Raw genomic sequence first — 13,777 nt, forward strand, 5'->3', positions numbered from 1 at the left:
CGTCAGACATCATGACGTCACTGACCCGCCACGCTCTCTGCAGGCTGATACAGGCGTTCAAGTGTCCTGGGATCGAGTTCTAAGCATGCGGACGCCCAGACTGCGGCTGGCCGCTTTGGCGGCGCTTTTGGCGGCCATGTGCTGCTGCTGCTGCCGCTCTCGGGCTGAGGTGATCGACGACGTGCTCGGGAGCCTCTCCAACGGCGCCGCCTTCCTGGAGCGCCAGCACCAGCACATCAACCTGGACGGCGTGGTGGGCTTCCTCATGCTGCAGGGTGGGCGGCCCGTCTTCCTGCTTTGTGGCGCAGTGTCCGTCCGCCTGCAGACAGGCAGACTGATAAATTGAGAAATTGAATTACATTTGTTTGGAATTCATGAACTGAGGAGCAGTTTTCTGCCAGTGTGTCCCAAATTTGATTCCCGTAAAATTACAACTTGTTTTGTTTTCTTGTCGTAAAATTGCCTTTTCCTCCCCTACCACTGCCATCTTCTATTGTATAAATACAACATAAAATGTTGACAGGTTTTTCCAGCATACTATCACAACTTCTTGAATTGTAAATTGCAACTTTTTCTTGGTGTGTGTTTTTCTTGCGTGTTTGTTAGCGGAGCTGAAGGAGGCTGTCCGGACGTGGCCTCACTCGGATCCGGTCAGCTGGGCTCAGAGGACGGTGGCCGTGGGTCTGGTCCAGCGTCTGGACCGCAGCTTTGACAACGCCGTCGCTGCTCTGCGTCAAAACGACCCCAAGTACTACCAAGGTAACCGCGCTAAAATTTGAATTCAATGTGAATGACACGTGTATTGTAAAATGAGTTTCAAACCTATGGAGGTAGATTGGGGTCAAAAGTTTTGTACTTGAAAAAGTAAAAGTTGAACCTGGAAATAAATGTGTTGAGCTTGAAACTTGAAAATTAAAAACATTCAAAATAAAAATACATGCATGGAAAGTTTTTTCGAGTTGACAATAGTTTTGCTTCGCTTTGGTAAATTTTTTGAATAAACTATTTATTTTGTGGTTCCATGTAGTGTTTTTCCCCTTTTCACGACTCTAGTGGTATGCCAATTAAACATTGAAGGTATGAGATGTTTTTAGGAATGAAGGGTAGCGCAGGTTCCCTCCACTGCTGTCCTGTCATAATACATAAATTGCACCTGCACGCGTTACCATCCGCAGAGTTCGAGCCTCTTCTGTCGTGGAAGTTCTGGCAGGTTCCTCAGGAACGCAGTAACACCGACGCCAGCCTGGTGTACGCCGCCACCACCGCTAGCGAGTGCTACGACGAGCAGCTCAGCGACAAGTGCCTCACGCTGCTCCTCGGAACCTGGTGGGTGCTGATTCTCAAGTCAACTCGAGTATTTCTGGGGGGAGAAAGTACAAATTCAATTAGTTCAGTTAGAGGACAAGAGCACTAACTAAAGACTTTCATCTGCTCTAACATTACAAAATTGACAAATGTATTTTTGGAAAATTACTTTTTTCTTCCCTGGTAGGAAACAGAAGGGGACGCCGTGCATCGTGACCAAGCCGTGCCGCGACACCATGACCCAGTTTGGTTGTCCGCATTACTCGCTGTCCCACCAGCTGCTCTACTTTATGATCGGGAAGATGGTGAGGAGTGCGGCGGCAAGCTCGCCGTCACCAAGGGGCTAACGTGCGCTTTGTGTGTCAGAAAGGGTGCTCCAACCTGCTGAAGGGCGATACGCGGGCGTCCCGCGCCAACATGACGGAACGCAGCTACCAGAAGATCTTCTGCTCCAACATGATGAAAACCAACCAGGACATTGTCGCCGAGGGCCTCAGCCAGCAGACGGCGGACATCTTCATCGAGAACAGTCAGTGAACGATTGTGTTATGTGAGCTGTTTTGGGACATCTGTAACTTCTGACCCTTAACCTCCTATGTTGGCGCCTCACAGTCCTCATTTGTGGCTTGGCCGGCTTCTCCGACTTCTACAAACCCGATTGGCTGCAGCACATCCTCCGGCTGCAGGATGTCGAGCTCGGCTGCTTCGGACGTGACCGTAAGTCTGTGACCGATCGCGTCGCTCATCAAGCGGCAACTGCGGAAGGGGTAGTGAGTGTATACGTACGGACGTGCACCTGAGCTGTCCTCTGCTGTCGCACTCAGCCAGCGTCATCTCGCAGATGATCGGAGATGAGCTGCTGGAGCAACTGCAGCCTCATCACCGTGTCAAGAGGAGGGAGAAGATCCTTCCTGGTGGGTTCACACCTCATGACCGATGATCCTTCGTCACTGGCAAACACACTGGCGGGGAGATGTTAGTCTCAGGTCCCAATGGGAGGTGTGGTGTGGGGGGGGTCCTGGTCAAATCAAACAAAACTGTTTTTGACTGTCAACAGTTTTATTATAAAAAACCAACACCACCACAATGGATAACCACAACTGATCCAGAGTGACAGCTTGGCATTTCCAAGTGTTACTGTAAAAAAAAAAAAACACACACACCCACAGCAAGAAACAATGTCCTGTTAACATGCATCTTCTATCTTTGCTGTTTCAAGATGGCTGCTCCAGTCACATGACGGCGGTGGCGGTGGGCGCCCTGGGAGGATATTTAAACTTCTATCTAACAGAGCAGGACATAACCAAGAGGCCCCTTTGCTGATTGTCCAACTTCCCGCCTGGTTGCTTTTTGGTGTTTTGAAAATGTTGGACATCAAATCCAAAAGGACAACAGCAGATTTCTTTGGGTACAACAACGTCTTGGGCTCGTCACTTGGGTCAAAGCAATAACAAATGACATTAGGAGTGTTTTTATAGCATACTTGTCTATCTACTTTCCAAAAAAGTAAAGATTGGAGCTGTTTCAGTTTGAATGTCATATAGCATGAGAAGCTGCCTGTATTATTTCCTTGTGAATTATTATGAAGTCTTCTCCAATATATTGAAGTATTTAAGACTTTTTTTTGTCTGCATGAAGTATTAAATGTACGTAGAAGAAAACAACTCCATCCCAAATAAAAGCAAGTGGGGCACTTCAAGAGTGTGTTGTTGTCTTTTCTTGCATCACGGTCACTCATTCCAGCTTGTGACTTTGTAGAAGAGGGCCTTGAGGAGTCGGGCCTCATACGTCACAGTGTTCTTGCCCATTTGGACCCCGGACTCCTCCAGTGGCTGTTCGATGATGGCGGGCACCTCCCTTCCATACTCTGAAACAAAAACAAACATTGTCTAGAGTAATTGTGAAAATGATGCTTTGGTGTAATTCTAGAGCATCTTGGTGGGAATATCACTTGGTTCTTGATTTAAAAAAAAAAGTGATTCTTGACTAGAGCTAAGAGTGGACTATGCTGCAATTGTGCGTCACCTTCACAGTTCTCCAAGAACTGAATGCACTCCTGGACCACCACCCCCTTCAGCGTGATGATGTGCTTTGACATGTTCTCCAGCAGGGACAGGAAACAGCGTTTGGCGTAGAACCACGTGTCCGTCCCCAACTACACGACACAAACACACGTGGTACAAAGTTGCAAGTACAAAATGTGCGACTCGAGCAATCACCTTCTTGTTGTAAGGTTCCAAGCTCTTGATGACACGAGAGATGCCAAAATCGTAGTTGCCCTTGGCGCAGTACAATGTGCTAAAGAAACACAAACATGTCCATAAAAAACAAATTGCAATCTTGTAATCTTTCTTGCGAAGCGTCCAAGTCACCCGATGACCAGGTTGACGATGCATAGGTGGAAGACTTTCTTGTCGGGGTCGTCGTAGGAGATCTGCTCTTCCTCCTTTTCAATCTTCCTCATCAGCTCCTCAGCCTGGAAGTCATTTGCAGTCTGCATGAGGCGTCGCACCGTTGACACAATTCCACTATGCCGACTTGCGTTACCTCTTCATTCTGGCTGGTCATGATGTAGGACACGCACAAGTTGGCCAGGACCACAGCACTCACATTCAAGATCTGCAGCAACGCAGGTTTGATCTTCATTTCAAAGCTTTTTGAACATGTTCAATCATAACAAATTTCAGCAATTTGATTTTGTCATTTTGGGCGTTGAGCACAAACCAACACTGCAAACAAAAACACACCAAAAACGAAAAGTTTCGCACATGGGGGAAAAAAAACAAAGTCACCGCAAAGTTCTATTTTTACCGGTGCTTTGACCGTGCACGGGCAATCCCGCACGCTACACTGTTCCACCTGTGCACAAAGGTCAACGGTCAGCCGACCTGGTCGGGCTTTCCCAAGGGCAAGGAAGCTAGGCGTCACTCACGTTGTTGTAGTGCTTCTTAACGATGGGCTCGTAGAAGCTGATGGCCTCCTTGTACTTGTTCTGCATGAAGAGCACGTGCGCCACGTTCAGCTTCCACGTGTCGTCCTCGTTGCACACCTCCATAGACTTATGGAAGATCTTCTCCACCATGGCAAAGTTCTCGCGGTTCCAGTAGATTTTAGCCTGAGCCATCAGGACCACGATGTACCTGTGCACAGGAAGAACACGAGGAAGAGCACCTTTAGCGCAAGAGCGCCTCGATGTTATGGATGAGAATTTCTGAGTGTATTCTCACTTCTCCTGCATGGTGTCGTACTCCTGGAGGGCTTTCTTCTGCCCGTCGTCGTCTCGGACCGTCTTGGCCTCCTGCAACTGCAAACACGATTGAGCAGAGTTTGTAAGCGTTATGACTAAATTGCAGATGCTTCTACCCGACAACAGTGATGAAGACAAAACGGAGGCAGGGAAGGTGTTTGAATTGGATCGGATGGCATGAAAAAAAAGAAGTTGGTGGAAAACCTGCTTGGCCAGTTTGCGCAGCTTCTCCGTCATTTTGCCAATCATGTCGTCAAACTTTCTGAAGGCCTAAAAGTGCACCGACACAGATACACCTTTTGATGATGTTACAATGTCAAGAAAGACAAAATATGCCTGACTGTCGTCATACCTCCTCCGGCGCCGTCTGGCAGGTCAGCAAGGCATCGAGAAACTCGTACTCGTACTGAGAAGGAGCAAAAAAAGCACTGAGGGACAATCAAAGCAAAAAAGACCAAACAAGTCAAGTGCAACTCACCGGCGTGAGCAACTTGTAGGTGAGGTGTGCGTTTTCTGCCAGGACGTCGGCGGCCAGATCGAAATACTGCCGAGGAAGCGGGACAAAATTGTTGGCGGCGGGAGTCGTGTGGCGCGCCGCGCGACGGCCGATACCTCGTGCTTGCAGTAGAGCAGTAGCAGGTTGCCGAATGTGACGGGTGGGAAGGAAGGCTGCTGCAGCAGGAAGGCCAACTTCTCGAAGCCTTGGGAGGGCTTGCTGTCCATGTTGAGCAGAGCCTGGTTGTGCAGAGTCACCGTGTCCAGCTCCTGCAGCGTGCCCACATTTACGTTTGTGGTTTCCACCATCGTTACACACACCGGCTTACCTCCTCGGTTCTCGGCGGCATGTCCGTCAAAGCCTCCTGAGCTCCTTTCACTGCAAACAAATATTTCAAATATCACTCCATCCATTGCAAGATGGAAGTGAATGGCTTTTATGGAGGCAAGATGGCATCCATCCGCGCTTAGTCGGGTCTTACGGTTCTTCAGCTGGTACTCGATGGCAGCCTTGAGGTTGAAGGCCTCCACCAGGGCGGTCTGATGCAGCACCAGCGTGTTGCCCACGCTGCGCACCTCGATGCCCTCCGTGGTCAGGCCCACGCTCAGCTCTGCGGCAGGGGGGAGAGACATTGAAGGAATGGGGTCGAAATACAAAAGGTCCTGCCTAGCTACAAAAACAAATATGCTCAAACCTCATTGAATAAAGCACGTAAGCAGACAAGTATTTTCACATATTAAATCAATAAAAGAAACATTTTAAGCATATAATTATACCTGCACACCAAATCAATAAAGAAGACATAACTAGACATTTTTGCTATATGGTAAGGACAAAGGTTTTTATAACTTCATGATCTGATATGTATTTCTGTGCACTTTGAAATTAATGTTTTTTTGGATATATTGAATAGCATAATGACCCGTAAGGAACTATTTAATGCATGCCTGATCTTATTCTAAATCACGGACACTACCCAAGGCAGGGGTGTTCAATACGTCGATCGTGATCAACCAGTCGATCGCCAAGCTACTACTGGTCGATCGCATGACGTTTAAAAAAAAATTAAAAAAATGCTGTATGCTAGAATCCAGCCCATCGCTTGGTTGACATACAGGTAGGCCTGTTGGGAGGCAATCACAGTGAACCGCACATGCGCAATAGACAGTGACTACAACCCCTCACCGCAGCATGTTTAACGGCCGCGCACACACAAACCGCCAAAGTTTATAAGCTTATCAACGCCCGCACTCACTTTTTTCTTTTAAACAAAAGGAAGTTTATGACCATCAAAAATGAGTGGGGTTGCTGGACCAAGTAAGAAGCCAAAAACCTATCACTTTTATACGGAATGGGAGTTGGACTTTTTTCTCACAATGTCATTTTCTAAGTGCGCTACAAAAATACACGCACTATATTATTTATTTATTTATTTATTTTATTGTAGTGGGTACATCTTTGTGACTTGGTCATTTTAAAAGTAGCTCGTAAGCTGAAAAAGTTTGAGCACCCCTGACCCAAGGTGTCTAAGAATGTTCAGTACTTGGTTAAATCTTATGTTTTGATTAATGCTCGATGTGATGTCGTTTTTTGCCTAATGCTAGATGCCAGTCTTGGATTACTATTGAATGTTCTGGACAGACGGAAAATGTTTTGACTAACAATGAAAGGATATGGTCGGAAGCATGATTAAACTAAGAATGTGACGAAGTAAACAAGTACATAGCGTGTCAAAAGAACAAACAAACAAATGCATGTGAAGTGGTGAGTAAGAAGTTTGCATAGTCAGGGAACATTAACGAATTGATGATGTCACACCCCAAAATTTCACATAATTCCGTACAAAATGACAAAAGTGGAAGGATGATGAATGGACGAGGTGCGACAGTGTATGTGCAAGAATGGAGGAAAATGTTTACACTTGGAGATAAAACCAGCAGAGGTGCCTGAGGGAGAACGCCAGGCGGAAAACAGCCAAGAACCCGGCCAAAGGTGATCGCCAAGGCCGAAGGATGGAAAAATACAGCCCCCACACACATCGGCCATAATCAGCACCCAACCCCACGGAACCAGCTCTCACCGAACCAGCACTCCCTCCCACGGAATCAAACTCTCCTGCGAACTTGCCCCACCCCCATAGACTCGTCACCCATCAACCCCGGCCCACACCGGCATGTGCAATTGAATATAAGAACCTTGAACGTTGCCATATTCTGAATGGAGACTTTCTGCTCTTGAGCATGGTCGCACAAAAGGCCCAGCGCTGTATTGTATTTTTCCTGAAAACAGTGCTTTCTTAACAAGAATTGTGATTGAACTCAACCAACCTGTGTAAGTCTAATTTTGTTTCGGTGTCTTAGTCTTTTCCTAAAACTAATGAAAGAAAACGAGCACGCAGTGAGTGAATTGGATAACAGGTGATTGGCTATGGCTTTTGCTGTGAAGCACGGATAGTGCGCTTCCCAAATTGTGGACCAAATCCACCAACAGTTAGAATAGCGTTGATAAAAAAAAAAAAAAAGGAAAGATTTGACGGTGCAATTGGAATCAGATCTCCTTACCTGGATGTTCCCGGATGCCTCGCTCGATGATCTCGCCGATGTATTTGAGGGCCTGCGCATAGTTGCTGAGCCTGTAGTAGCACAGAGCGATGTTGTACGACAGCGCTTGCACACGCAACGACAAAGGTCAATTAGAATCTGTGTCTTTTTGTTAGATTTGCTTGGTGATGTGTTTGTGCACTTACCAGGAACATATCCCAGCACCTGCATGGCCGACGTGAACTTCTTGCAGGCGTCCTCGTATTTGGCATCCTGGTAGAGCAGGCAGCCCATGTTGTACACGTAATCGGCGTCCTCCGGGGGAAGTTGCTCCACCAGAGACTGCACACACCGCAGTTGGCAATGACATCTATCTATCAGAAATACGATCAGACAGCAGGAATAACAATCACAGAGCTTCAGCTTACCTTAGCAGCTGAGTAATTCTCCTCAAAATATTTGATGGAGGCTTGCAGTTTGATCATCTGTTGAGAAGGAAGACCATTTGAAATGTCAGCTGTGTTGTTTTGTTTTTTTCCAATATTATGTGTTTATTCGACACCACGTTTTGAGGATTGTCGTGGAAGTGAGCGAACCTTGGTGTGGCTGCTGGGCGTGTCAAGGGCGAAGGATGCCTTGGTGGCCTCGGCGTAGGCGCCTGCCTTGTACAGGCTCTGGGCGTAGTACACCCGGTACTCCTCCACCTCAGGGTGCAGCTGCGTGAGCTGCTCGTAGCACTCGGCCGCACCGCTGAAGTCCTGGACGTGGTAGTAGCAGAAGCCCAGCAGGGACAGTGCTGCCCGAGACTGAGGAAAAAATATAAACACAGAAACGATGACTAATTGTGTACACTCAGGACTACAGTACAAATGATGAACCTGACATGCATGTCTGTTGTTGTTTTTTTTATCAGTATTTGAAGCTGTGGGAAACAGGATGATGAGATATCCACTTACTCTTGTGTGCTTCTGAAGTTGGCTGTTAAGGATGTGAATGGCCTCAACATACTGGCTGTCTTTAATCTGCAAGACAAATCAACATTGTCACTCCTCGACGCTACACAGACGAAAACATTTTTATTATTATTTTTATTATTACCAAGTGGTCTTGAGGTGACCGACAAAGTTCACATTGTAAATTAAACTGGTCTTTTCTTCACGTATTCATGAGCAAGATTAGTAGTGTATTGTTGATACAAATAAAGAAATAGCCACATAATTAATTAAAATTTTCAGTAGTTTTAACAAATGTCTTATGTCAAGTTAGCAAGCTAAGCTAAACACAGACCCGACTACTCCGTCACAAAAGCTTCGCATTCTTACCAGTTTATAGATTGTAGCAGTGTACTCCCCGTCTTTTATTGTCATCATAATGCCAAACGTGTAATTTTCACAGCTCTAAATTAGAAAATAATCGGCTAAATTCAGTAAAAACAAGCAACGCAAACTACCAAGTTAGCTAGCAGCCGTGCTCACGCAGAGCAAGCGGAGTTGTGTTGCCTGGCAACCTCCCATACCGGAAGTCAGCGTTTTGACGGACTTGTACGACTGCCAATAAATTTGCTGAATGCCGAAACTGCTGTTTTAATCATCTGTTCTTCAATATTTCTAGAGATCTCTTCAAATGGGTTGTCAATAATGAAAACAATAAAAATACTAGGGTGAAATAAACCAACACAGGGGTGTGCACGCGTTCGCCCCACAGTTCAGAGGGTGCAGGTTTGATTCCACCTCCGGCCCTCTCTGTGTAGAGTTTGCATGTTCTCCCTGTGCCTGTCTGAGATAGGCTCCAGCACACCCACGGACCCCGTGGGGACAAGCGGTTAAATGGATGGATAAACAAACACAAACACAGCCACTAACTTTTTGTTTTTTGCTTTTCATTATCAGTTTGCTAATAGTGGAGGTTTACGCCGCATTTAGTTCTGATTAAATATGGTGATTAATAAAACACAGCTGAAAAGTGATAATTAAGTACCATTTTATTATTATTAGTTTTTTTTTAGACCAACAAATTTAGCACCCTTCAATGTCTGCTTAACACCCGTTAGCACAACTACATCCAAGATGAACAAACATAAAAAAGCAAGCCAGGCGTGCTGGAGCCTCCACTCTAAGCCAACCCACATTGTGGGCCTCAAAAATAGTGGCTTGAACGTGACCGCAGTATGCGTGTGTGCTTGTGTGTGTGTTTTTTACATTAAGTCTGCAGAAGGGTGTGTTCTTGCTTTCTTTTGCTGAGCGCTGCCTGGTGTCATTGTCAGACGTGTCAAGAAGACGACGACAAACCGAGGGTCCTCAGGTTAGGTGACACACTTGTGCAGCAGGTAAGTGCGCACGCACACATAAATGGGTTAGTAGTGATTTAATTAATGAGGCTTTATTTAGCAGCAGACATTTAACTCGATCTTTTTATAGAAACATTGTGTGCTTGCACGCTGGCACTTGCGCAACTAAAAAACAGTTTTTGCTTTTAATATATTGTCAACTCAAACAGTTAGCATCTTTTAATGCTCATTTTAAAACTCAAGATTACGAAATGTCTAAAAAAAATGGTGTCATTTGTACGAATGTCTTAAACAGAAGTGTGGCTCTTACACAGAAGCATTCCAGGTCAACTGGACCTGACCGACAGCATTTGGGATTTAGACGTTAAATGGTGACAATCAATCAATCAATCAATCAACCAATCAATCAATCAATCAATCAATCAACCAATCAATCAATCAATCAATCGATCAATCGATTGATCAAATTGCCATTGATCAATCAATCAATCAATCAATCAATCAATCAATCAATCAATCAATCAATCAATCAATCAATCAATCAATCAATCAATCCTCTCTTCTCAAGCGTGTGACGTCGCTGCATCCAGCAGAGGGCGTCCTTACAGAGTGTTTGTGCAGGTTTCGGTGTGGACGATGGCCCAAAAAGCGAGCTTGGCGGTGCTGGTGTTGCTGGCCGTCGCCGTGGCAACCGTGACAGCTCAGAGGCGACGCACGCAGACGGCCAACGCGCAAACGCAGACAGCCAACGCGGATGAGTGGAACTACAGGGATGGCTGTGAGCACACAGATATGCCTCTCTTCTGTTTACTGCACATCAGAGGGATGACGGGGGAAAGGTAGAGGTGACGACAAACATTGACGAGAACACAAAATGTGTGCAAATGCAGAAGGGAATGTGAGCAGCGGCATTTCAGAACCGAATAAACAGTCTCGGTTGGACATCTCTATTCTGATGCTAATGTGTAGCTTCCAGTCGTGATCATTTCTCATTGCTCCGGTCCCAGCCGACAGGGTCAGCATGAGGGGCGTGGCCAACCTGACTGAGATCCTGGACAACTGGCGTTTCGACATTGTCAACCAGATGAAGGGACTCCTGCAAAACGACCACCAGTCCCTGCTGCCCGACTACGCCAGGTACCACCACAACCCGACCCAACGGTATCAATGTCCAAGAGCCCACCCAATAAAGCGGAACACTGCCTACCAGCCAAAGAGTCCACACAGGAATGCATGCAATTTGAAAATTGGAAATAAGAAGTTATGAAATAAACAAAAGGAAGTCTGGTGTTTCCTGCTTCCTGCCGCAGTTTGGTTTGGAAGGCAGTCCAGTAGTTAAAATTACATGTTGCTGTTTCCTCCTTTCATGTTTTTATTCAGCCAAATTGCTACTCCAGCTTCTTTTCTTCTTGCCCTCACATAAAGCTCAACATTCATTTGGGTTGTCTTTCAAAACAAAATGTTCCATTGCGGTCAATCCTGTTTGGAAGGATAGTTAGCAGCTAGCATGAGAATTTATTCAGCCAAATTGCGACTCCAGCTTCATTTCTTCTTTCCCTCACATAAAGCTCAACATTCATTTGGGTTGTCTTTCAAAACAAAATGTTCCATTGAGGTCAATCCTGTTTGGAAGGATAGTTAGCTGCTAGCGTGAGAATTTATTCAGCCAAATTGCTTCTCCAGCTTCTTTTCTTCTTGCCTTCACATAAAGCTCAACATTCATTTGGGTTGTCTTTCAAAACAAAGTGTTCCATTGAGATCAATCCTGTTTGGAAGGATAGTTAGCAGCTTGCGCGAGAAGCTAACATGACGGCATTGTCACTCCTTTGAGTCAAGCAGAACGAGCACCAAAGTTGTTTGCTCACAAAATGCTAGTTTGACGTGTCTCACCTCCGTCCAGGATCCAACCTCTGTCGGAGGCTCTGGGTGATCTCTACAAGGAGTTCAACGCCCTCAAAGCTCACCTGGGCGAGCTAACGGAAAAGTTCACCGCCATGGAGACCTTCATGGATGAGGTGAAGGCCAGCAGGGGAAGCGGCCAGGCCCAGGCTCAGACCCAGACCCAGGCCTCTTCAGCCCCCGTGCCCAGGCAGACAGGCAGGCGGGTGATGAAGAAGAAGACCACCCCCGTGGCCACCACCTCCTAAGGATGACCGTGACCATGTATTTATGCTTTATCTGCTTTTTTGCATTTTTTCCCAGAGTGTTGAAAAGTTAATTTGTTCCTTCTACAAATATGTGCTAAGACGCTAAAACTATCGAGTTACCAGGTGGCTTTGTTGCTCCCTGGAAACATTTGGGTCGGCACACTTTGAGGGATTTGGTTTTGCCACTGGAGTTCAGCCCAACACGTTGAACGGCATCCAAGTCAGATTGTTTGGATGGGCTTGCTTCCCCTTTGGGTTTTGTTCCCTGCTACATCACGCACGCACAAACGCACGCACGCACGCACGCAGTTAACCAATAAAGTCAATTTTTGCAGCACAGGCACGGCAACGTTGCTTCATTACAAACACGATCGATTTGAGATGATTGACGCAGATGTCAACGTTCAGTCGGACCGGGTCTACAAGTCCTTTGCGGACCCTCGCTGCTCATCTCCTGTACGGAGTGAGATTGAGAGCAAGTACAGCTTACAAACTGTGACAGTGCGTTCTGAGTGTCAATAGGATTACTCATGTCCCCCCCCTCCCATGACTCTGATGTCACACCAAGTGGGTCACAGCTCAAAACCAAAAATAGCTTGGATGAAAATATTTGAACCTTGAAAGGATGCAAAAAGTAGAGATAAACGGAACTTGGTGCACTGATCTGGACTTTGTCTCATGTCCTCAAACTTGAAGACGATTAGGACTTGAGACCAAGTTCCAAACAAGACCAATATTTTAATTTTGGAAAGCTGGACTTGTGTGTGAGTCGGGCTGAGCCAATCTGAGAATCGCTCACGTGAACAGAGGAGCGTGTCAGGTGTGCAAGTCAAGGCAAATGGCCTCCCGTGATTCACGGGCTTGCAGCGGCAGCACCGATCGCTCACATCTCACACATTTCAGTGTCAACGGGGTCGCAGGATCAATAATGAATTTCATGCCTTCACGCCCCACCCCTGCTCACCAAATATCCTCGCCGTCTTTCTTCTTGATGCGGGACTTGACGCTGCTTCTGTCAGCCGTGGCCTGGTTTTCCTTAGAAATGGACGCAGGTGCTGGAGATCAAATGTGACCCGTCAGGGGTCTTGGACCCGCGTCACGCTTTCAGCTAAGCGCCACTTTAATGAAACACCTCGGCCGAAGGAATGGTGACATACTCACACGTTATTTAGGAGCTCAGCACCAGAGGTGGCAAAAGTAGATTTCAAGCGAGACATTCAAGGCAGCTTTGGGATTACAAGACAAAGGTTTAAGAAAATAGGACTGGTTAGTGGTTTCAAACCTGGGTGAGGACTTAAAACCAGGGTTTCAATTTGGAGTGAGGGTTCGTTTCAAAGTATGGTTTCAAGACAGGGTCAGATGATTCAAACCTGTGTTTACGTTTCAAAAGCTGATGAAATTTTGTTGCGTTTCCTAACGGAACTTTCCGGATCTCTGAGGACCTTTTTATCCTTGACATCTTGAGCTCCATCAGTTTATCCTTCCTGTTGACAGACGGCTCGCGAGCCATCGTCGCCATCGCCGAGGCGTCTGTGAACGCGTCTGTTAAATGTCAGCGGGACAGGGAACACCGCCGGCGCCACACTAATGAGCCACCTTATTGTTTGTCTCGACTTCACGCTGACGTCCCGTCATCTTGTCCTTCGGCCATTTTAGCGCCGCCGCAGGATTTTGCCGTTTTCCACGCCGATCTATGAAGGGAGCGGCAGTGTGCGGTTGGAAGGTGACCTCAGCATGCTGTCGTTGACGATATAT

The 13,777-nt window shown here is 46.6% G+C and overlaps 3 protein-coding genes across 8 annotated transcripts; 2 read left to right on the forward strand and 1 right to left on the reverse strand.

Annotated features, from left to right (window-relative positions):
- The first annotated feature begins 3 nt into the window (after window positions 1-3).
- On the forward strand, window positions 4-3,004 carry c17h16orf89 (chromosome 17 C16orf89 homolog). Its single transcript, XM_088357309.1, has 8 exons — window positions 4-275; window positions 607-759; window positions 1,176-1,326; window positions 1,493-1,610; window positions 1,672-1,834; window positions 1,918-2,022; window positions 2,130-2,219; window positions 2,525-3,004. The coding sequence occupies exons 1-8, from the start codon at window positions 86-88 to the stop codon at window positions 2,626-2,628; spliced, it is 1,074 nt and encodes a 357-aa protein (XP_088213435.1). The 5' UTR covers window positions 4-85; the 3' UTR covers window positions 2,629-3,004.
- Window positions 2,346-9,113, reverse strand: ift70 (intraflagellar transport 70). Of its 2 annotated transcripts, none has more exons than XM_088357304.1 (19): window positions 8,911-9,113; window positions 8,545-8,610; window positions 8,185-8,394; window positions 8,017-8,073; window positions 7,795-7,958; window positions 7,610-7,680; window positions 5,530-5,658; window positions 5,377-5,426; window positions 5,165-5,317; window positions 5,031-5,096; window positions 4,905-4,958; window positions 4,757-4,822; window positions 4,533-4,609; window positions 4,238-4,445; window positions 3,853-3,924; window positions 3,678-3,781; window positions 3,525-3,603; window positions 3,331-3,460; window positions 2,346-3,172 (listed from the first exon to the last, which is right to left on the reverse strand). In XM_088357304.1, the coding sequence occupies exons 1-19, from the start codon at window positions 8,956-8,958 to the stop codon at window positions 3,036-3,038; spliced, it is 1,941 nt and encodes a 646-aa protein (XP_088213430.1). In that variant the 5' UTR covers window positions 8,959-9,113; the 3' UTR covers window positions 2,346-3,035. The 2 variants fall into 2 exon arrangements, with proteins under 2 accessions (XP_088213430.1, XP_088213429.1); XM_088357303.1 differs by having other exon boundaries at window positions 7,610-7,714; window positions 7,795-7,930; window positions 8,911-9,112.
- Window positions 9,114-9,756: 643 nt separating this feature from the next.
- Window positions 9,757-12,361, forward strand: LOC148383771 (uncharacterized). Of its 5 annotated transcripts, XM_088357314.1 has the most exons (5): window positions 9,773-9,914; window positions 10,171-10,246; window positions 10,497-10,653; window positions 10,883-11,012; window positions 11,776-12,361. In XM_088357314.1, exons 2-5 carry the CDS (start codon window positions 10,244-10,246, stop codon window positions 12,020-12,022), a joined length of 537 nt encoding a protein of 178 aa, XP_088213440.1. In that variant the 5' UTR covers window positions 9,773-9,914; window positions 10,171-10,243; the 3' UTR covers window positions 12,023-12,361. The 5 variants fall into 5 exon arrangements, with proteins under 5 accessions (XP_088213441.1, XP_088213440.1, XP_088213444.1 ...); XM_088357315.1 differs by lacking the exon at window positions 10,171-10,246 and having other exon boundaries at window positions 9,757-9,914; XM_088357318.1 differs by lacking the exon at window positions 10,171-10,246 and having other exon boundaries at window positions 9,789-9,914; window positions 10,469-10,653.
- The last annotated feature ends 1,416 nt before the right edge of the window (window positions 12,362-13,777 follow it).

This window comes from Syngnathus floridae, chromosome 17, assembly GCF_059516105.1.
Source record: "Syngnathus floridae isolate MCC-2025c chromosome 17, RoL_Sflo_1.0, whole genome shotgun sequence".
Taxonomy (NCBI): domain Eukaryota; kingdom Metazoa; phylum Chordata; class Actinopteri; order Syngnathiformes; family Syngnathidae; genus Syngnathus; species Syngnathus floridae.

What these genes read in the sequence shown, in the direction of transcription:
- ift70 (XM_088357303.1), bottom strand. Translation starts at nt 8,958, where the DNA reads ATGATGACAATAAAAGACGGGGAGTACACTGCTACAATCTATAAACTG. An exon ending in TGCCGCCGAGAACCGAGGAG is followed by an intron (nt 5,318 to 5,376) that starts GTAAGCCGGTGT and finishes GGCACGCTGCAG; the next exon opens with GAGCTGGACACGGTGACTCT. An exon ending in TGGAACCTTACAACAAGAAG is followed by an intron (nt 3,461 to 3,524) that starts GTGATTGCTCGA and finishes TGTGTCGTGTAG; the next exon opens with TTGGGGACGGACACGTGGTT.
- LOC148383771 (XM_088357314.1), top strand. An exon ending in GTGGAACTACAGGGATGGCT is followed by an intron (nt 10,654 to 10,882) that starts GTGAGCACACAG and finishes CTCCGGTCCCAG; the next exon opens with CCGACAGGGTCAGCATGAGG. An exon ending in CTGCTGCCCGACTACGCCAG is followed by an intron (nt 11,013 to 11,775) that starts GTACCACCACAA and finishes ACCTCCGTCCAG; the next exon opens with GATCCAACCTCTGTCGGAGG.
- c17h16orf89 (XM_088357309.1), top strand. Translation starts at nt 86, where the DNA reads ATGCGGACGCCCAGACTGCGGCTGGCCGCTTTGGCGGCGCTTTTGGCG. An exon ending in GGGCTTCCTCATGCTGCAGG is followed by an intron (nt 276 to 606) that starts GTGGGCGGCCCG and finishes CGTGTTTGTTAG; the next exon opens with CGGAGCTGAAGGAGGCTGTC. An exon ending in GGACATCTTCATCGAGAACA is followed by an intron (nt 1,835 to 1,917) that starts GTCAGTGAACGA and finishes GGCGCCTCACAG; the next exon opens with TCCTCATTTGTGGCTTGGCC.